We start from the raw sequence: 24,000 nt of genomic DNA, 5'->3' as shown, positions 1-24,000 counted from the left end.
AGTTGCTATTGTAACGCCGACAGACCTCGGTTGTCGGTGGGCGGGACCGAACCCGGGGTCTCTGCAGCTTAGTGAATGAGTCTCTCCACATGAGCTAAAATCCAAGTGCCTGTTAGCTAAAGCTGTAATACAGACTCATTTTATCTCTCTCTCTAAGTGGTCTCGGTGCCACTAGGTGGGACAGAACACCACACCCAGAAGGCGTATGGGTTACACTATGAACAAAGAACATTCAAGTTAAACTTTTATCATGTATGTAATAGTATAATGAAAATATAACATTAAATAAATCCTGTGGGATAAGGGTTTCTACAACATTGTGGAAGGCAAAGGCTTCTCCTTATTAAAACATGGGCACGTTATATAAAAGAAGTTTGTATTGCAATGCACACGAATTAACACAAATGCAACAATGGATGTTTCTTGTAGCCAATTATTTTAGTTTATTATCCATTTATTGTATGATGTTATGATTAATCAATATGTTGTATGACATTCATTTTATCTTAATTAGAGTTCATTTGTAGGATTATAAACATATAAGATTGATAGGACTATAACAGGGTTTAAAAGAGAACTAGATAAATTCAAGTCTTTTAATGGCTATTATCCAGGATGGGTAAGGAATGATGTCCCTAGCCTCTGTTTGTCAGAGGGTGTAGATGGATGGCAGGAGAGAGATCACTGATCATTACCTGTTAGGTTCACTCCCTCTGGAGCACCTGGTGTTGGCCACTGTCGGCAGACAGGATACTGGGCTGGATGGACCTTTGGTCTGACCCAGTATGGCCATTCTTATGATCAGTATTTAGAAGAATCATGTATTAGACCTGAGTAAGACAAGCTAAAATGCAAGAACCTGTAGGCTGAGGCCTACAAGAGTTTAGCTTAGCTATTTTAGGCCATGGAGACAAGAAATGGATGACATAAGTGACCAGAAAATAACCTGATGCCCTAAGATTATGGGAAAAGAGGTACCAAATATTGCAAAAAATTACCCAGAAGGTTAATAAAGATCATATTAATAATCATAAGATAATAAAAATACTGTAAAGGTGCATCTGTCTCCGACATGCATCATAACCACAGCATACTAGTTGTGCGTCAATGCTAATGAGAATAAAGGGAATGTACACAGCCTATAGAAAATTAGGGTTCCTTAACTTTCCAGGGGACACAGACTAATAGGAGAAAAGAGGGTTGACACTTTTATGGACATGTGCACAATGTATGTATAGACAGAATCACATTATAAAAAGGGGATGCCCAGAATGGGAAAATCGAGCTTCCTGTGGGAAACTCCAGGAGGAACCCTCCCTCTACTGATGATCAAGCCATGAGAGACCCATCAGACCCTAACATTATTGTTAAGGATGGGAGTATAACTGTATTTGTAACTTGTGTATAGGTCTGTATAGAATTTCGATATGTTTGGATAATCACAACTTTAATTGTAACTTGAATAAAACTTGTAAAACAGTCTAAACATTGTACTTGTGAATATATGTGTGGTCACTACCCTTGGTCTTTATGTGTTTCTAGAGACTGACACTAAAACAAGTAGCAAAGGTGACTTTCACTCTGTTAAGCTTGAAACTGTAGCTGCCAGAGCTGAACCCACGATGGTGTAATACCATATTACAAAATTCACTTCAAATAAAATAAAAGGGCTGCATTCTAATTTAAAGAATGGGTCCACTCTGAAAAGTGACTAAGTAAAAATGATTCTCCTTTTCTTAGTTAAGCCACCTGTTCCATTTATATATTTGAGTCACATCTGTGACAAAACAGATTTTACTGTCATTACTGCAGAGTTTACGAAGGTAAGAGAAAAGGAGCTGGACTACATTCCATTGTGTATTATATCACAGAACAGTTTATTGCATCACAACAGTTACACCTCTAGAAACACAGTGAAGGCAGTGGATTTGTAAAAGCGGCACTGAGGAAAAAATACTGGGAGTCTAATTTGGCCGGCAGAATCTTTAGCATAGGTGAGAAGGTGTAAGAAGAAAGAATCCACGCTGACTCTCAAATCTCAGCGAGATGGTCCAGGGCCAGCAGTTAGAAAATTATCTTTTTATTTGTAAAATGAGCATATTAGATCTGGAAGTCAAATTAAAAATTGAACTACACAATAACTTATGGTGGGGAGGGGTAGCTCAGTGATTTGAGCACTGGCCTGCTAAACCCAGGGTTGTGAGTTCAATTCTTGAGGGGGCCACTTAGGGATCTGGGGCAAAAATTGGGGATTGGTCCTGCTTTGAGCAGAAGGTTGGACTAGATGACCTCCTGAGGTCCCTTCCAACTCTGATATTCTAGGATTATGATTTATTTCAGAGTCAAGCAAAAATGTTCTAAATACTATGAATGGAGCACCAAAGAGTATGCATATCACAAACCTGTGCAATGCCATTGCAATTAACAGTCATTTGTATCATATAACTTATAATAATAGGCAGTCAGTTACAAAATACAATAAGGTTCCAGCCACATATTCAGTGCTATATATTTATCACAGACAAATTTTGTTTCTAACATTTTATTAGATGTCTGAGCTAGTCTCAGGTCTAAAGAGGATGGGAGAGCTGATGGAAAAGGATCAGAAAGTCCATAAGCCAAAAAGCATTCTGCTTGAAGGTACACGCTTTAAAATTTTATTGCATGGTCTGCACTCCATCTCCACAGAATACTTTGATTAATATCAACAATAGTTCGGCACATGGTAAAAGTGCAGAATTTTCATGGATCATGGAAGTGAATGGTGCCCTAAATTATCTAAAATGTGTGATTCACTGATTCAGTAACACTTCATCTGATACTTTTTGGAATACCAAGGGACAGACAGCATCTTTGCACCTTGCTGGTGAGGAATTCTGCCTGTAAAGCTGGCTTTACTGGTTAGCGCAAGGGGGAAGGGTATTCTCTAGTAGCACAGAAGCTCCTACTAAGGGGTTCTCAACCTATTCACCACTGGGGGCCGCATATGTGACTCTCTAGGTGTTATTTGGAGTGGGCAGCATCTACACAATATATATATTACCTGTGTAGTCCTGAGGATGTCACATGGGCTGCAAATGTGTGCTGATTGGGCCAAGAGTTGAGAACCTCTGCCTACACAAAGGTTGTGTATTCAGTAGAATTCTACACTGTTTCTCATCAATCAAAGGTTGAACAGGGATAGTGAAGATATACAAAGTAACAAGATTGAGGAAAAATTTGGGAGATGTTACTGTGTAACTTAAAGGCTTACAAGTTGCTGCTTTACATATTCCAAGGAATACAGTTTTTTTAAAAAAAGATAAACCTGAGCATTACAATCTATTGAAATGAGCAGTTAAGGGAAAGCAGATAATCTTCAAACACTCAGACTATTCATACAGTCTTAAATAAATAATGGGTAAGATACTGCACTGCATATTCAAAGAACAACCTTAACCCTGCAAAGAAGTTTCAACAAAATGCTGAAGTAGAAGTCGGCATATAAAAAGGAGACTTGAAATCCTCCAACAGCCCTCAGGTAGTGCAGTACTTATGTCCGCTTTTATTTTTAAAAAATGCAGTATAACAAATAGTAGAATAGCAGTAACCAACCAGCCAAAGAATTTATTCCTAAACCAAAGATACCCACATCTTGGAGGTGGTATTGACCTTGTTTATAATGGTTCTGAGCCTGCAAATGCTTAAATATGAATGTAACTTTATTCATGTGGATAGTCCAATTGACATAAATAGAACTAAAGAATGTGTGTAACTTTACTCATATGAACAGACCCATTATTATCCCTAGGAATAGTCACCTTATAAACGTTACACACATCCATAAGTGTTTGCAGAATGTGGGCCCTTGAGACTGACTCTCCAATTATTGAAATGAAACAGGGTTTTGCCATTGACTTCAAATGAGAGCAGGTTAGATGCACATTTATTTTAACCAGTGGCATGTAAAATGAATGGACAGACCTCGCTTTCTGTGGCTGGGATTACATTTCATTTGAACAGATTAATTTGGTTTGTCTTTATCTGCACATCCCCAGTAAAGTGAATGAGGAGTTCAGAAAATGAAGCCCAGTGGTGTAGGATTTCATACATTTGAAAAACAGGGGTATGTGAACAATAATGTGCTGAATTTCTCTTCAACACAAGTGACATATAAAGATAAAGAGAGACTTTGCCCTGGTCTACACTAGGACTTTAGGTTGAATTTAGCAGCGTTAAATCAATGTAAACCTGCACCCGTCCACACGATGAAGCCCTTTATTTCGACTAAAAGGGCTCTTAAAATCGATTTCCTTACTCCACCCCTGACAAGTGGATTAGCACTTAAATCGGCCTTGCCGGGTCGAATTTGGGGTACTGTGGACACAATTCGATGGTATTGGCCACCGGGAGCTATCCCAGAGTGCTCCATTGTGACTGCTCTGGACAGCACTCTCAACTCAGACGCACTGGCCAGGTAGATAGGAAAAGAACTGTGAACTTTTGAATCTTATTTCCTGTTTGGCCAGCGTGGCAAGCTGCAGGTGACCATGCAGAGCTCATCAGCAGAGGTGACCATGATGGAGTCCCAGAATCGCAAAAGAGCTCCAGCATGGACCGAACGGGAGGTACGGGATCTGATCGCTGTATGGGGAGAGGAATCCATGCTATCAGAACTCTGTTCCAGTTTTTGAAATGCCAAAACCTTTGTCAAAATCTCCCAGGGCATGAAGGACAGAGGCCATAACAGGGACCTGAAGCAGTGCCGCATGAAACTTAAGGAGCTGAGGCAAGCCTACCAGAAAACCAGAGAGGCGAACGGCCGCTCCGGGTCAGAGCCCCAAACATTCCGCTTCTATGATGAGCTGCATGCCATTTTAGGGGGTTCAGCCACCACTACCCCAGCCGTGTTGTTTGACTCCTTCAATGGAGATGGAGGCAACACAGAAGCAGGTTTTGGGGACGAAGAAGATGATGATGATGAGGTTGTAGATAGCTCACAGCAAGCAAGTGGAGAAACTGGTTTTCCCGACAGCCAGGAACTGTTTCTCACCCTAGACCTGGAGCCAGTACCCCCCAAACCCACCCAAGGCTGCCTCCTGGACCCGGCAGGGGGAGAAGGGACCTCCGGTGAGTGTACCTTTTAAAATACTATACATGGTTTAAAAGCAAGCATGTGAAAGGATTAATTTGCCCTGGCATTCGCGGCTCTCCTGGATGTACTCCCAAAGCCTTTGCAAAAGGTTTCTGGGGAGGGCAGCCTTATTGTGTCCTCCATGGTAGGACACTTTACCACTCCAGGCCAGTAACACATACTCGGGAATCATTGTACAACAAAGCATTGCAGTGTATGTTTGCTGGCGTTCAAACAACATCCGTTCTTTATCTCTCTGTGTTATCCTCAGGAGAGTGAGATATCATTCATGGTCACCTGGTTGAAATAGGGTGCTTTTCTTCAGGGGACACTCAGAGGTGCCCGTTCCTGCTGGGCTGTTTGCCTGCGGCTGAACAGAAATGTTCCCCGCTGTTAGCCACGGGGAGGGGGGAGGGTTGAGGGGGTAGCCACACAGTGGGGGGAGGCGAAATGCGACCTTGTAACGAAAGCACATGTGCTATGTATGTAATGTTAACAGCAAGGTTTACCCTGAAAGAGTGTAGCCACTGTTTTATAAAATGTGTCTTTTTAAATACCGCTGTCCCTTTTTTTTTCCTCCACCAGCTGCATGTGTTTCAATGATCACAGGATCTTCTCCTTCCCAGAGGCTAGTGAAGATTAGAAAGAAAAAAAACGCACTCGCGATGAAATGTTCTCTGAGCTCATGCTGTCCTCCCACACTGACAGAGCACAGACGAATGCGTGGAGGCAAATAATGTCAGAGTGCAGGAAAGCACAAAATGACCGGGAGGAGAGGTGGCGGGCTGAAGACAGGGCTGAAGCTCAAATGTGGCGGTAACATGATGAGAGGAGGCAGGATTCAATGCTGAGGCTGCTGGAGGATCAAAACAGTATGCTCCAGTGTATGGTTGAGCTGGAGCAAAGGCAGCTGGAGCACTGCCACTACAGCCCCAAGTTCCATAGCCTCCACACCCAGACGCCCAAGAACGCGGTGGGGGGGCCTCTGGCCAACCAGCCACTCCGCCACAGAGGAGTGCCCCAAAAAACAGAAGGCTGGCATTCAATAAATTTTAAAGTTGTAAACTTTTAAAGTGCTGTGTGGCATTTTCCTTCCCTCCTCCACCACCCCTCCTGGGCTACCTTGATAGTCATCCCCCTATTTGTGTGATGAATGAATAAAGAATGCATGAATGTGAAGCAACACTGACTTTATTGCCTCTGCAAGCGGTGATCGAAGGGAGGAGGGGAGGGTGCTTAGCTTACAGGGAAGTAGAGTGAAGCAAGGGGCGGTGGGTTTCATCAATGAGACACAAACAGAACTTTCACACTGTAGCCTGGCTAGTCATGAAACTGGTTTTCAAAGCTTCTCTGATGCGTACCATGCCCTCCTGTGCTCTTCTAACCGCCCTGGTGTCTGGCTGCGCGTAACCAGCAGCCAGGCGATTTGCCTCAACCTCCCACCCCGCCATAAATGTCTCCCCCTTACTGTCACAGATATTGTGGAGTGCACAACAAGCAGTAATAACAGAGGGAATATTGGTTTCACTGAGGTCTAAGCAAGTCAGTAAACTGTGCCAGCGCACCTTTAAACGTCCAAATGCACATTCTACCACCATTCTGCACTTAGGCAGCCTGGACAGTAGTCGGGAGCTGTTCAACTGCAGGCTGAGCGCGTACGGCTTCATGAGCCATGGCATTAAGGGGTAGGCTGGGTCCCCAAGGATAACTATAGGCATTTCAACATCCCCAACAGTTATTTTCTGGTCTGGGAATAAAGTCCCTTCCTGCAGCTTTTGAAACAGACCAGAGTTCCTGAAGATGCGAGCGTCATGTACCATTCCCGGCCATCCCACGCTGATGTTGGTGAAATGTCCCTTGTGATCCACCAGAGCTTGCAGCACTATTGAAAAGTACCCCTTGCGGTTTATGTACTCGCCGGCTTGGTGCTCCAGTGCCAAGATAGGGATATGGGTTCCGTCTATGGCCCCACAACAGTTAGGGAATCCCATTGCAGCAAAGCCATCCACTATGACCTGCACATTTCCCAGGGTCACTACCCTTGATATCTGCAGATCTTTGATTGCGTGGGCTACTTGCATCACAGCAGCCCCCACAGTAGATTTGCCCACTCCAAATTGATTCCCAACTGACCGGTAGCTGTCTGGCGTTGCAAGCTTCCACAGGGTTATCGCCACTTGCTTCTCAACTGTGAGGGCTGCTCTCATCTTGGTATTCATGCGCTTCAGGGCAGGGGCAAGCAAGTCACAAAGTTCCATGAAAGTGCCCTTACTCATGTGAAAGTTTCGCAGCCACTGGGAATCGTCCCAGACCTGCAACACTACGCGGTCCCACCAGTCTGTGCTTGTTTCCCGGGCCCAGAATCGGCATTCCACAGCATGAACCTGCCCCATTAGCACCATGATGCATGCATTGGCAGGGCCCATGCTTTGAGAGAAATCTGTGTCCATGTCCTGATCACTCACGTGACCGCGCTGATGTCGCCTCCTCACCCGGAATCGCTCTGCCAGGTTCTGGTGCTGCATATACTGCTGGATAATGCGTGTGGTGTTTAAATGTGCTCCTAATTGCCAAAGTGAGCTGAGCGGCCTCCATGCTTGCCTTGGTATGGCGTCCGCACAGAAAAAAGGCGCGGAACGATTGTCTGCCGTTGCTCTGACGGAGGGAGGGGCGACTGACGACACGGCTTACAGGGTTGGCTTCAGGGAGCTAAAATCAACAAAGGGGGTGGCTTTACAGCAAGGAGTATTTCAGGCAGGACTTCACGGAGGGTTCCAATAAGAAATGGTGCACCTAAGTTATTGTTCTTATTGGAACAAGGAGGTTAGTCTGGCCTCTGACTGATACATGGCTAGATTTACCTCGCTGCACCTTCTCTGTGAGTGACTGCAGTGTGACCTAGACGAATGAGTCCCCTAGACGGGGGCGGGGGTGGAAGCAAATGAGTACAAAACAAATCTGGTCTATTTCTTGTTTTGATCCACTCCATCTATCGTTTACATCTTTGGCTGGCAGCAGACGGTGCAGAAGGGCTGCAAGTCATCCACATCTCATGGCTGCTCGGCAGAAGACAGTGCAGTAGGACTGCTAGCCATCCTCATCTCTTGCCTGCCTGGCAGAAGATGGTACAGTAGGATTGCTAGCAATTATAAGATGGTTCAATAGGACTGACTGCAGGACTAATGAGAATGACCTGGTCAAGTCACTCCACATTTAGTCCCTGCGCCCATGTCTGCCCAGGCGCTCCTGGCTGATGTGGCCAGGAGCACCTCGGACATGACGATGACGGCTACCAGTCCTATTGTACCGTCTGCTGCCACAAGGCAATGGGTTGCTGCTACTGTGTAGCAATGCAGTACCGTGTTTGCCAGCACCCAGGAGACATACGGTGACACTGAGCTGAGCGGGCTCCATGCTTGCCGTGGTATGGGGTCTGCACAGGTAACTCAGGAAAAAAGGCGCAAAACGATTGTCTGCCCTTGCTTTCACGGAGGGAGGGAGGGAATGGGAGCCTGACAATATGTATCCAGAACCACCCACGACAATGTTTTAGCCCCATCAGGCATTGGGATCTCAACCCAGAATTCCAATGGGCAGCGGAGACTGCAGGAACTGTGGGATAGCTACCCACAGTGCAACACTCCGGAAGTCGACTCTAGCCTCGGTACTGTGGAAGCTCTCTGCCGAGTTAATGCACTTAGAGCATTTTCTGTGGGGACACACACACTCGAATATATAAAACTGATTTCTAAAAAAACGACTTCTATAAATTCTATCTAATTTCGTAGTGTAGACATACCCTTTGTGAAAAAGGATTTGTGCCCTTAAATTAATCTCACCACAAATTAAATCAGTGGGGGCCATTGTCTGGCTTTTTGGAAAGACTTCCTGTTGCAGCGGCAGACAAGATCAGCATGGGGATTCTGACCCATTTCCCCACCCCCCAGGGGACTGGAAGGGAAGGGGGACTATATACGTCCCCACTGGTCCCCAAAAGCCCTCTTACTTGGACCAGGTGGGGCAACACCCACCCTCCTAACCATGTGAGTGGTGAAATACTGGGGTTTTTTGGATTCACTGTGGGCATTGTGCTAGTCATTCATTTCTTGGGGGGCTGGGAAAGAATTTCCACCTGATCATCTGATTGGCCAAGGTGAGGGGGAGTCCCCTTCCCCACAATGAGTTTGGAGGAGAGGGAACTTATCTGGGGTAAAACATGGAATGGCAGTTAGGCTATAATGTTGCAACTCATTATATAAACAGGGTGCTTGTCCAGAGCAGCAGAGGGCCAACTCTCCCCTCCTTTATAGGCCCGCCCCCTTAACCCTCAATTGAGAGGGCTGGGGAATGGTGAGGTCCCAGCAGGGGGTTGGCTGGGGATCAGGATGGGTAATGGGGAGGGCTGGCTGAAGCCCCCTGGGTATATATTTAAATGATTATGGGATTACTTGCACTGTGCACTTTTATCTGCTGAGTACTCCCAGACATTTAAGAATAAAGTTGCTGCCTAATTAAACCACATCCAATGTCTTGCAACATAACCAGATAACATGATATTGCAGCATTTTCAGCATTGCAGCATGTTGAGATCCTTGGTTTAAATTACCAAAGGATCCACTGTAGAGAAAACTTTTATCAAGTGTTAGAACAACACATGCATAAAATACCAATATTGGAAGATTTCACTGTTGCTTCAGCAGTTTGAGAAATGCTCTAGACTGCACTAAGTGTAATCAGCTGCGGAGAGTTTCTTTTCATAAACTAGTCCATTAGCTGACAGACTACCTGAATAAATCACTTCTATGTGCCCAAATGCAGTTTTGAAGACTATCATGTCAATACAATAGCAACATGCTGCTCAACGCTGTTTTAAAATATTAAAATTATTGTAATTTATTAGACAGCATTGCTTAAAAACCATAGCAGACTCCATGAACTGTCATAAGATACATATATTACAGAAGAAAATGACAGGAAGCAGTACATTTCATCTCCTCACATCATGTCAAAAAACAAAACAAAAGCGCACACACACAAAACAAGGCTCAATGAATAATGTAGAAAACATGCTAATTTGTTGCTTTCAAAAGATATTAAAGAACCATGTCAAGATGCATCAACATTAGAGGTATTGAAAGACATACAGGACTACTTGATCTCCATTATATTTCACTGATGCCTGAACACCATTAGGAGCAATGCATACAACTGATGAAAATGCAGTTGAGTTGGTTAATCCAAATTGTCAGCATTTTTATTTTAATATTTTATTAATCTCATTTCAAAAATCTCTAACACATCCTTTTGATTTCCTATGACCATTAGTCTTATTTAAGCTAGGTGAAATATAAATACTATGGAGCCATCATATAGCCATACAGATGGAACAGTATATAGCAATATTAAGAAATTCTTTTGGAACTAAATATTGCCCAGATTCCTTATTTTAATAAGGAAAACAATGAGAATTTCTCCAGAAACACTCATCTTAACCAGAAACACAGCTGGCATGAAAGCTGGCAGTATCTGAAATAGTATAGTTCCAGTACTTTAATAATGACCTTTAAAATGATGGATATTAATTTAAAAAAGGAACTTTTTACATAGAGCAGGGTTTTTTGCAACTAAAAGTTATTCTTCAGTTTAGTTTTTAAATTTTTCAAAATATTACCAGATAATTAAGCATAAGTAGAATTAGGCAGCCAAAAAAGAATTTGAAGAGCAACTAGCCAAAGGCTCAAAAACTAATAGCAAAAAAATGTTTGAGCACATCAGAATCAGTGGGGCTACTGGATAACAGAAGTGCTAAAGGAGCACTCAAGGAAGATAAGGTCCTTGAGGAGAAACTAAATGAATTATTTGCATCAGTCTTCACTGCAGATGTGTGAGGGAGATTCCCACACCTCAGCCATTCTTTTTAGGTGACAAATCTGAGGAACTGTCCCAGACTGAGGTGTCAACAGAGGAGGTATTGGAACAACATGATAAATTAAACAGTAATAAGTTGCCAGGACCAGATGGTATTCACCCAAGAGTTCCGAAAGAACTCAGATATGAAATTGCGGAACTACTAACTGTAGTATGTAACCTATCATTGAAATCAGCTTCAGTACCAGATGACTGGAGGCTCAATTACAGGCCAGTAAGCCTAACTTCAGTACCAACAAATTGGTTGAAACTATAGTAAAGAGTAGAATTATCAGACACATAGATGGACATGATTTGATGGGGACGAGACAACATGGCTTTTGTAAAGAGAAATCATGCCTCACCAATATATTAGAATTCTTTGGAAGGAGTCAACAAACATGCGGACAAGGGTGATCCAGTGAATACTGTGTACTTAGATTTTCAGAAAGCTTCTGACAAGGTCCCTCACCAAAGGCTCTTAAGCAAAGTCAACAGTCATGGGGTAAGAGGGAAGGTCCTCTCATGAATTAGTCACTGGTGAAAAGTTAGGAAACAAAGGATAGGAATAAAAGGGTCAGTTTTCAGACTGGAGAGAGGTAAATAGTGGTGTCCCCCAGGAGTCTGTACTAGGACCAGTGCTGTTCAACATATCCATAAAGAATTTGGAGAAAAGGTGGAAAACAGTGAGTTGACAATATTTGCAGAAAATGCAAAATTACTCCAGATAGTTAAGTCCAAAGCAGACTGTGAAGAGTTAACGAAGGGATCTTACAAAACTGGGTGACTGGGCAACAAAATGTCAGATGAAATTCAGTGTTGATAAATGCAAAGAAATGCACATTACAAAATGTAATCTCCATACAAAATGATGGGGTCTAAATTAGCTGTTGCCACTTGAGAAAAAGATCTCACTCATTCTGGATAGTTCTGACAGTTCTAGATATTTTACACATTTGGCTAGTTGTCCAAAACTCAACAATATTGTTGGTTTTGATTACAAAATATTCATGATTTGTTTTCTTTTATTTGGATAAAACCCTAACAAAATCAGTATTTCTAGTTGTTTTTTCCCCAGATGGGCTGGTAGAAAGATATTAATATGTGGAAATTAGCATATTTATCTGTCCAGGAAAGAAATGATTTAAAAAACGAAAATCACATAAATTCTGATCAGATCAACCACTTGCTAGTGTCAGCAATGGGAAGGTATTTAGAGTCTAGCAATCTTGAAACTTGAGTTTTTTGCCAAAATGTAGTACTTAACACAAGTTGGTTTCTCCTTAGACAAAAATACAACAATCTAGATATGTTCTTCATTTGAAAATGTAAATCTGCAGCAATACAAATAACTCATCTTTTCATTATTAATATGTATCCAATTTGTTACTTCGAAATGTCCGGGGTCAGAACAACTGAACAAGACATCTTCACGAGCTGTAAAGGCAACGAGAATAAACCCATCTTAATTTACAGGCACTTGAAATTAAAACAAAAACATGTATTCCACATCTTGCAGCCCTTCCTCCAACTTTGCAGGACATAATATTATCACATATAATATTCTGTATGCTGATATAACTTTGCACATGCAACCCCAGAATATTTTCTGAAGTTCTTTAATGGTACAATTACGATGACAAGATGACCAGCCCCGATTTGCTGAGTCACCAGTGAGGCTCAGCTGTCTTGTCCGAGCTCACACAGTGTGGAGAGGGAGAAAGGCACCTGAGAATCTGGGCCTAACTCCCATTGATTTCAGTGAATTGGCCCAGATCCTCAAACAGTATTTAGGTACCTAAATTCTTCCCTTCCCACTCACTCAGAGGTTTGACTCTCAGGGACCCACATGATCCAATTAAAATCAAGGTTCACAGAACCATAAGAATTGTCATACCAGATCAGACTAATTAGGACTACATCCAGTATCCTACCTGACTACAGCCAATACCAGATGCTTCAGAGGAATAGGCAAGAAAATGGGTAATTATGGGATAACCTGCTTGTACAGTCAAAGTTTCTTCCTAATCCCTTCAATTAGAGCTTGGTCTCTGCACTAATGCCTAAGAATTTATGTACCTAAAATTTGTTTTTCTTTAATTTTTTTCTAATATAGCTGTGGACATTCTCATTATTCATGGAAGCATCTAGTGCTTTTAAAACCCTCTGTAACTCTTCTCCTCCTCCTCAAAGGTATGTTGTGGCAATGAGTTCCACAGGTGAATTGAGCATTGTGTAAAATAGTATTTCCTTTGATTAGTTTTGAATTTTCAGGCTTTGTAATTCACTCACTGTCCTCTTGCTTTGGTTTAAGTATGAATAATTGAAAGGGCCCATTTTTAATAGAATTTGTTGTTTTGTACTTGTTACGTTCCCTCATTTGCATCCTCTTTAGAATAAAGGATCCCAATCTTTTCAATTTCTATTGATGCAATTTTTTCCTCAATGCATCTGAATTGTATTTGTCATCTGTTTCTACATCTCTGCTATTTCTAATAAATCCTATTTGAGATGGAGTGACTGCCAGATCATCCAACCTGACATTCTGCACATCACAGGCCACTAAACCACACCCAGTTATTCCTGTATTGAGTCCAATGACCTCAATCAGTCTAAAGTATTACAGCCCTTTGGAGACCTAGCTAGTGTGTGCCACAGGCTAAGAATAGGAGATACCAAGGTGCACTATTATGTGCCACAAGCAGAGACCAAGAGGGAAGGAGGGGCATCAATTCCTAACGCCCTTGTAATGGGAACCAATTTGGAGAGATATATCCAGATGAATCCTATCAGTGGGGCCAGAATCATACCATAGCCTCTGACATTACTCTCAAATATATGGCATAGTATTTCTTGTTCCCCACTCCCTCTTCACATCCTAATCTTTTCCATATGCATCAGATGGAGAAAAGGTATCAAACAAATTTCATTGTTCACTTTTAGTGTGATTTAAAGGTAAGCCCTTAAATGAACATCATCTCCCTGATGTTTGTTCTGTAACATGAAGCACTAACAGTAGTTTGTATTTGCTTTAATCAAGGTCTTCATCCTTCTGTTTTTCTGGCAGAGTTGACAGCAGCTTAGTATGGTATATTATCTTCCACTTTTTCTGCCCCTAGTTCTGAAGCCAATTGTGCATAGCTTGATGAATGAACACTCACTCCCTCTCCTTGCATATGGGATGTTCAGAGTAAAAAAAATCTCATCAAAATATGATCTGATATGTAAATTACCTTGTGAATATGTAAATATGTGTATTCCTTAAACTCACTGAAGCAAAAGAGTGTCAGTGGCACTCCAGTGAGTACATATCTAAAAACAACATGTAAAAACAACTACCTTTAAATTCCATATGCAAATTAAGGGCTTCATTCAACCTTTTTTGTGTATATGTGCATAAATACAAAATCACGACAGATCCTGCAATGCTATAAGGTCCGCCAAGATCCTTCTTTTTAGATCTGTCTGAGAGCATAGTCTGAGTGTATGTTTGGAAGTAGTCCTGATAAACTTCCAAAGGGAAGGTTTTAAAGAAAAAAAGGTATTGATCTGTTCAAAGCGACACTTGTATCAAATTCTGAGTGAAAAGAAATGAAAAGTGATGATCTCCAAATAGTCACATAATTGAACATGGGTACTGTTCTGATACTCCATTCATTTAAGACCAGACAGCACAGGGAGCTCTCCACATTCTACAACAATATGAAGCTCTCATATGAATACATCTGGATTTTGGAAAATTCAATCCAAGTTGCTACACACTAAGGGATAGTTTTACACAGGGTTGAAGCCAGTCTCCTTCTTGTAGGCCAAATTTGTGCAGGCATTTTGCACCTTCAAGAAATCAACAACTCAGGGGTGGAGAGAATCTGAATACTTGTCCCTCTGAAGTGCCTGACTGGCATCCAAATGCAGGTAGTAGGTTTGTGGGTACATGCTCAGGTTGTGCCCACATATGAATTGTATATGCAAACTGCACCAATAATTCAAGAGTGGTTGCAATTACTATGGAATACTTGGCCCTAAGATCCCAATTGTAAAGTCTAACCCCTTCATAACATACATTTAAGATATGATTATATTGAATACATACAAAAATATATTAAATATTAAGTTGCTAAGTCAAGCATTTAAAAATTAGGATATGTTAGAATGAAAGTTAACTTAATTGACCTATCTTTTGTATATGTCTTATGAGGCAGTCTTTAATTATATGATCACATACTTTTTTTCCCCCCACAAGACACAGGATGGACCTGCTTTGGGGATGAATCAGGACTGTGTAATAAAGGAAGAGCCTATGACAGATAGGGAAACTTCTTGCAATATCTTTGGGGGTCCATTGTTTTAAATGAATGGTTTGTGTGTGATTGTATTCTACTTCCTGGGGGAGGGCTACCACAACTCCTCCTCAACAACAACAAAAGTGATGATTAATGCAAGTCAGCCAGGCTGAAACCCTGCCAGAGAGGTACCACCTTCTGGGAAAGCTCATATAAGATAGCTGAAACTGGATCTTTCAGAGACTAGACAAAGAAAGGGTTTCTTGGATAAACAGCTTGAGTTTAAACCAACTCTTGGGGTTCTTTCTAATGCAAAAAACAGACAGAACCTTCTGTCCAAGGCTGGGCTCCAATCCTTGTGGAAAGGATGGAAAGACTTGACCTACTAAGGGCCACATAAGGCTAATAGATGACCTTTAGTAAGTTCTTAGCAGATGTGTAGGTTCTTCTACTGTTTTAATGTGTTTTTTTTGTAATGCTTTCCCCATAAGAATAAATGTGCTTGCTTAGGATGAGTTTTGTGGTAACATAACTGCAGACAATACACTGACCATACCCTTCTGAAAGAAAGAAAAGCACAGGTGTGCAGTGAATGAGGTAAGGGATTGCAGAAAGAGAAAAGGATGGTCTCAGGTTTCAAGTAGTTGAATGCTGCCCTTGAGAACTGGATTCTATCCCTGCCTTAGCCACAGAGTTCCTGTATCATGTTAGTCAAGTAACTTAAATCAAACTTGTGACAGGTGGTCACTAATTGTATGTTCCTCCTTTTCTAGTGCCTGATTTAGGACCCTGAGATCTGATTTGTAGAAGTGCTGAGCACTCATAGCTGCCACTGTAAGTCAGTGTGTCAAGGGAGCTGTGCTTTGAACACTAAAGAGCACCATATAGGTTCAATATTGTGAAAGATCAGGTTGTAGGCATTTCACACTAGACATCCAGAAAAAAAAATCACTGGATACTTTGAATTAAGTCTTCAGCTTCCTGCCATTGGTGGTTCTTATGTTGTTCTCTGCTAGATTAAAGACTCCTTGACTACCTGGCATTTTCACTCCATGAAAGTTCTTATACTTTTCAAACAAGTCACCTCTTACTCTTTACCATCCTTTAAATGTGGACACCAAAATTTTACACAGTATTCTAGTATCAGTCTCACCTATAACCTATACAGAAGTAAAAATCACTTCCCTGCTCATATGTATTACTCCCTTGTTTACACGTTTAAGGATTGCATTAGCCCTCTTTGCCACAAGATTGCACTGAGAGCTCATGGTCAGTTGCTAATCCACTCTGACCCCTAAATCTTTTCAGAGTCACTGTGTTCCAGGATCAGCCCCCCCATTTTGTAGGTAAGGCCTCTATTGTTTGTATCTGTAAAACGTTGCATCTGGTTGTATTAAAGTACATTTTGTTTGAATAGACCCAACTTCTCAAGCAACCCAGATCACTCTGTATGACTTCTCTGTCATCATTATTTAGCATTACATCAATATTTGTGTCACCTGCTACTTTTATCTGCAGTGATTTTCTATTTACTTCTGGATCATTGGTAAAAATAGGGAATAGCCCAGGGCTAGTCCCAATCCCTGTAGAATCCTGCTAGAAACACTCAAATTCAGTGATGATTCCTCTTTGACAACTACTTGGAGATTTGTCAGTTAGCCAGTTCTTAGTCCATTTAATTTGTGCTTTATTTTATTGTGCTAATTTTTTAATCAAAATGCAGTGCAGTACTAAGTCAAACACCCTACAAAAGTCAAAGTATATTACATTTATGCAGTTACCTTTGTCAACACAAGGAAAACCATAACAATAGAATACATAAGCTACAAGCTAAAAATGGAAGTGAAAGCTTTATGAGAGTGCTGGCATGCGTTAATATTGTAAGCAATATGAAGATGGAAAAGAATGCATAAGTCTCTCCCCATAACTTAGTTCCATACTTTTAAGGTTCTGAGTAGCTGGAGTGTGCCCTGCTACCAAATGTAGTTTTTGTTTGCTAATTTCCCAATTTTTTTTAATATAGTGTATTTCAGAGGACAGCCCATGAAAGTCAGGAAAAAGAAGAGCTGCATATACCTAGAGATCACAGGGAGCAACTGCTGCTGAAGTTACTCTTGACTTCATCCACACTATTCAAGAACATGAGAAGCTATGTTCTGCCTCAGTAAATTCTTTGTCTACAACATTTTCTCTCTGTTTAAAAAGTTACTCAAAGTCAGTACAGCAAGAGCAACCCTTCATGTTTAGCACCAACAACCTTTCAGCACAAGGGAACTTCGGTGAAGGAATCTGCACCATCCCTCACTTCCCAAAACAGCTTGTAGCCTCTCATGGACTCCTGGAAATTAGATGACACCAGCAGCAGCTACAGCAATAAGGTGAGAATGTCTGTATTGTACCAGCAGATCTGACTAATGCACTCCCCCTTCCCTACTAATATGAGGAATAACTCTCAACAATTAAATATGCTAATGTGGTACAGCTGCAAGTGTGACAATCGCCATCTTAGACAGTAAAAGGGACTGAACTGATGAGCTCTGGATATAAACACTTGAATCTTTACAGCTTGTGCTAAAGAACCAGGCTTTCAAGCTGAATGTTGTCACAGTCTCACATCCTCTGTGAGCTTAGAAAAGGCCATGTTACACATACACTGAACAGTTGATCGCACAAGCAAAATGAGTGATAAATAACAAATATGAAAAATGTATTTTATTGATTCACATGACTATTTACAGATCATAGGGTTTTAAGTAAAAAACCTGTTTTGAAGTGGCCTTTTCGTCATGGGAATCACATAATCCTTACCATGTCTCCAAATAGATCAGCAGCAGGGTTTGAATCTCTTAACTTTCAGATCACTACCTTAAGTTCTTACTATTTGAGCTGCAGGAGTAAGCACAAACTCCTGTCTAGATGAGGCACTGGAGAAGGACTTCACATGCTCTTCCCAGTGTGTTTCACAACTAGTTACTAGTCCACAGTAGAATACTGGTGATCAGAAATCCTGGATTCCTCCTGGTTCTGGCAGAGCAATGTGGTTTATAGTGGCTAGAAATAGGATAACTCAGTGTGACTAAACCCGTATGGAAAGCAATGTGGTATAGTAGATCAGATGGGGGTTTGTCATGTTAAAGACCTGGTGTCCGGGCCTGCCCAACCTTGAATAAACATTCTGCTGATTTATTTTAAAATGGGGGAGGAGGGGAGGAGTGTTCAGAAGCACTTTTCTAACTGTCTTCTAGGGAGGGTTCCCAGCCTTAGTCAATCGTGAGCATAATCAACTGGACAGAAATTTAAACAGCACTTAGAAGAGGTAAGAACCTTGCGGCATCCTCTTTCCTAGATTAGGGAACTGCCCCCTAAGGTACAGGGGTAGAGGATGAAACAGTCTCTGCCTCCCTCCCTTGGAAATGAATATAAATGTATTTTCCATGACTAAAAAAAGTTGGAAAATTCTCTAAAGACAAATACTATCTAGCTGAGCAACAGTGTAGCCAATGGACAGATCCTATAGTGTTTTAGATTTCTGGAGTGGGGAGGAAGAGACAATCCAATGAAATAATTGCCAAAATGGGTGATTTTTGAACTCTCATTAGTCTCTCCCTATCAATTCATTTTTCATCAAACCACAATGAAAAATTCATATAGTGCTCAAAATTTATATTGTGTGTGTGGAGTTTTTTGCCATTTTATTGAGACCGCTACAAAACAAAAGTGTAAAGCTCATGTTAAAATGAAACTCTGTAAAGCAACCTTAACTCTGGTGCAGCTACCACTGCTCCATAATACTATGGTTAAAACCACTGAGTTTGCTCCGCACGTGGAGATCAGAAAGTACACTCAGAAGGAAAGAAAAAACAGACTGTAAAAATCCTTTTCACTTATCTTTGCTGAACTTAATGAGTATGCTTTAAAAACCGTAGCTAAGATTTAACAATTAGCATACCAGCAGCACTGCACTCAAGGAGTTAGTTGGTGCGCCAGAAGAAATTCTCAGCTATAACAGTTTGTTTCTGCTCATCTAAACACTGAATATCAAGTTAATACAGGTCCCACCAACAACACACTCACTGACCATGTGATAGATTTTTTTTAAACACATAAAAATAAAGGGCTTGTTATTGAGTAACTGTTTTTAAAAAAAAGTCTCAACCCTGTTGTTCACTTTTAAGGACATGAATTTTTGAATTCAAGTTTGCAAAACTGAGTATGTACTTCTGGTTTTCTGGGGAAAATGAGCAGGATTGTGGAAAATCAGTTTAGTCATGCACAACAACAACAGTATTAATCCAACACACAATTGTACACAGAGAGATAGTGAAGTCCTCAGTTTGCCACATAAGGCCACTGAACATCTGTTTTATGCTTTTCCTTTATTTGGTCTAACTTTTTATAAAGTGCATGGAAAAAGCACTGCAACTAGAACGGTAGCTTTTTGTAAAAAGAACACAAAAACGTCGAAACAAACCTCTCAGGATGGCTAACAAATCAATACAAGCAGATGAAAAATGTTCTTATGAACTGGATTGTTTCATTAATTGCAACACCCCAAGACTTATGACATCAGACACCATCTTTAAATCTCCTGAATACAGTTATTAGCTTCTCCTCCCCACCTCAAAATATAGAAAGCTTTGTTTTGCTTTTCAGAAACTATTCTGAACAGATAAAGTGCTGAAAAATTAAGCTGCTAGTGCATAATCATGCTTCTGAGTTTTGTAAAATGGATGGACATGGATCCATCATGGCCAGTATTTTGGATTACTTTTGACAGAGAGGTTCCAGATAGCTGAGTTAGAAGATAAAATGTAAGAGGAAAATTGTTTAATAGCAATAAGGGTAATAGAATATGAGGTTTTTCTCCAGTAATGGACTCTTTGCTTCGAAGAGTAAAACCCTCAGATTCACATCAATGCTTATTTAGGTAAATCCTACATCTCATCTTAGTGTTAATCTGGCACTGAAAAATAAATATCATTGGTGCATATGTTTGCATTAATGTTATTGCCTAATTATCCTTGTTTCAAAAGTAGTATTTATTCACTTCACCTGTTAAAAAAGAGCCTCTCTTAGTACTCTGAGTTACAATAAACATGAAAATGTGACCCTTTACAGATTAAGTCATTTTCATTTACATTATCCAATGTCCTTTTTTTTCCAAATAATATCTTCAAGTGCCTCATCAGTGTTTCATATCCCATATTACACTGGCAAACACAAAAACTGAACAAAAAGCAAATATTTCCATTTTTACTATAATGGAATATTTGTCATTTAAGATAATTTCCTTCTGCCTGGAGCGTGTACTGTGCTTTACTCAGTTTAATTTGATTCATTTTGGTATCTAGCACAGCAAAGTGTGAGTGTTTCTTGTGTTAGCATCATTTCTAATACCATGTTCAATCTACTGTTACCCGTACAAATGAACTAACAGACTAAACAGATCACTTGAGTCAAGCCTGTGCACTATCAGCTTTGAAAATGATTAAGAATATAGAAACACACTCACCCTCAGGCTCACCACAGAGTGTACACTGTGACTCTGAAAAGAAAAAAGAAGAGAGATAAAAGTCATTTCTTCTGCTCATATTTGAGATCATTACTTCTGCTCAAGAGATACCAAATCACAATCATTTACAAATGTAACTCAAACTGGCAGTACTCAAACTGTGCATGAATGAGAAGTATCACAAGAATGATAGCTCAGACCAATGGTCCATCTAGCTCAGTATCTTCTTTTTCGACAGTGACCAATGCCACATGCTTCAGAGGGAATGAACAGAACAGGGAAATTATCAAGTGATCCATCCTCTTTCATCCAGCCCCAGCATCTGGCAGTCAGAGTATGGGGTTGCATCCCTGACCATCTTGGCTAATAGCTATTGATGGACCTATCCTCCATGAACTTATCTAATTCTATTTTGAACCCTATTATACTTTTGGCCTTCACAACATCAACTGACCACAAGTTCCACAGATTGACTGTGCATTGTGTGAAGAAGTACTTCCTTTAGTTTGTTTTAAATCTGCTGCCGATAAATTTCATTGGGTGACCCCTGATTCTTGTATTATGTGAAGGGGTAAACAAACACTTCTTTATTCACTTTCTCCATACCACTCATGATTTCATAGATCTCTATCATATCTCCCTTTACTTGTCTCTTTTCCAAACTGACCAGTCCTAGTTTTTTAATCTCTCCTCCTATGAAAGCTGTTCTGTACCCTTCATTATTTTTGTTGTTCTTCTCTGCACCTTTTCAATTTTTAATATATCTTTTTTTATATGGGGTAACCAGAACTGCATGCAGTATTCAAGATGTGGCCATACCATGAATTTATATAATGACATTATGATATTTACTGTCTTAGTATCCAACCCTTTCTTAATGCTTCCTAACATTCAGTTAAGCTTTTTTGAACGATGCTGCACACTGTGTGGATATTTTTCCAAAAACTACCCACGACTCTAAGATTTTTTTCTTGTGTGGTAATAGCAAATTGAAACCTCATAATTTTGTATGTATAGTTGGGGTGGTATTTTCCAATGTGCATTACTTTGCATTTATCATCATTGAATTTCATCTGACATTTTGTTGTCTAGTCACCCAGTTTTGTGAGATCCCTTTGTTAAATCCAAAGGGAACGGCAAAGAGTTAACTATCTTGAGCAACTTTGTGTTGTCTGCAAGCTGTGCCCCCTCACTGTTTACCCCTTTTTCCAGATCATTTATGAAAATACTGAACAGCAGCAGTACCTGTGGGACACTGTTATTTATCTTGGTTCATTCTGAAAAACTGATCACATATTCCTACCCTTTATTTCCTGTCTTTTAATCAGTTATTGATCTTCACGAGAACTTTCCCTCTTATCCCATGACTGCTTGCTTTCTTAAGTCTTTGGTGAGGGATCTTGTCAAAGGCTTTCTGAAGTTCAAGTACACGATAGCCACTGGATCACCCTAGTCCACCAGCTTGTTGAACCCTTCAAAGAATTCTATTAGATTGGTGAGGCATGATTTCCTTTATAAAGTCATGTTGACTCTTCCCCATCAAATCGTGTTCCTCTATCTGTCTGATAATTCTGTTCCTTTACAATAGATTCAACCGCTTTGCCTGGGACTGATGTTAGGCTTACCAGCCTGTAATTGCCAGGATCTTCTCTGGAGCCTCTCTTAAAAATTGGGGTCACATTAGCTATCCTCCAGTCATCTGATAAAGAAGCTAATTTAAGAAGTACCACAGTTCATACTTCCTCAATTTCATATTTGAGTTTCTTCAGAATTCTTGGGTGAATACCATCTGGTCCTGGTGATTTACTACTGTTTAGTTTGATTAATTTGTTCCAAAACATCCTCTATTGACACCTCAATCTGGGACCATTCTTCAGATTTGTCACTTAAAAAGAATGGCTCAAGTGTGGGAATCTCCTTCAGATCATCTACAGTGAAGACTGATGCAAAGAATTCATTTAGCTTCTCTGCATCATCCATGTCTTCCTTCAACAGTACCTCAATCATCCAGCAGCCCCACTGACTGTTTGGTAGGCTTTCTGCTTCTGATGTACTTAATTATTTTGTTGTTAGAATTTGAAGAGCAACTAGCAAAAGACTTTTACCTTATTATACACTTATTATACACTTTTACACTTGAGTTGCCAGAGTTTATGCTCCTTTCTATTTTCCTCAGTACAGTATGTATGACTTTCAGTTTTTAAAGGATGTCTTTTTGCCTCTGCCACTTGTACTTTGTTTAGCCATGGTGTCATTTTTGGTCCTTTTACTGTTTTTTTTTATTTGGGGTATACATTTAATTTGAGCCTCTATTATAGTGTTAAAAAGTTTCCATGCAGTTTGCAGGCATTTCATTCGCATGACTGTTCATTTCAATTTCTGTTTAACTAGCTTCCTCATTTTTATCTAGTTCCCCTTTCTGAAATGAAATGCTACTGTGGTCAGTTTCTGGTATTTCCCCTTCCCCTCCCCCCAGGATATTAAATTTGATTACACTTTGGTCACTATTACTGAGCAGTTCAGTTATATTCACCTCTTGGACCACATCCTGTACTCCATTTAGGATTAAATCCTAAACTCCCCTTGTGGATTCCAGGATTAGCTGCTCCAAGAAGCAGTCATTAATGGTGTCTAGAAATTTTAACTCTGCATCCCATCTTGAGGTGGCTTGTATCCACTCAAATATGGGGATTGTTGAAATCCCCCATTACTGAGTTTGCTATTTTTATAGCCTCTCTAATCACAATTACCATCACCATCCCAGTCATGAGGTTGATAGTATGATTCTACGGTACAATTTGATTCATTTAATATCTTGACTATGTTTTCTTTCACATATAGTGCCACTCACCTACTAGCACAACCTACTCTGTAATTCCTATATATTTTGTACCCTGGTATTACTGTGTCCCATTGATTATCATTGTTCCACCTAAGTTTCTGTGATGCCTATTATATCAATAGCCTCATTTAATACCAGGCATTCAAGCCCACCCATCCTAGTATTTAGACTTCTAGCATTTGTATACAAGCACTCATAAAATTTTTCACTTAATTGTCTGCCTCCATGTGGTATAACTGAATGTGACTCCTTTGTTTGATTGTTTCTCTTCTCTTGTACTTAATCAATTTCTATTGTCTCCTCTTTATCAGGATATAGAGAATCCCTGTTAATAGATCTTCTC

General features: G+C 40.5%; 1 protein-coding gene across 1 annotated transcript in view; it reads right to left on the bottom strand.

The window, feature by feature from the left end:
• DLGAP2 (DLG associated protein 2) overlaps positions 1-24,000 on the bottom strand; it is a 716,593-nt gene that overhangs the window by 325,983 nt on the left and 366,610 nt on the right. The window contains exon 3 of the mRNA XM_077811569.1: positions 20,816-20,848. Within this exon, the coding sequence (XP_077667695.1) occupies positions 20,816-20,848 (33 nt within the window). The remainder of the gene's footprint in view (positions 1-20,815; positions 20,849-24,000) is intronic.

Source organism: Eretmochelys imbricata, chromosome 3 (genome assembly GCF_965152235.1).
Source record: "Eretmochelys imbricata isolate rEreImb1 chromosome 3, rEreImb1.hap1, whole genome shotgun sequence".
Taxonomy (NCBI): domain Eukaryota; kingdom Metazoa; phylum Chordata; order Testudines; family Cheloniidae; genus Eretmochelys; species Eretmochelys imbricata.
The sequence above is the reverse complement of the archived record's forward strand: the minus strand, read 5'-3'. Positions and strand labels throughout refer to the sequence as shown.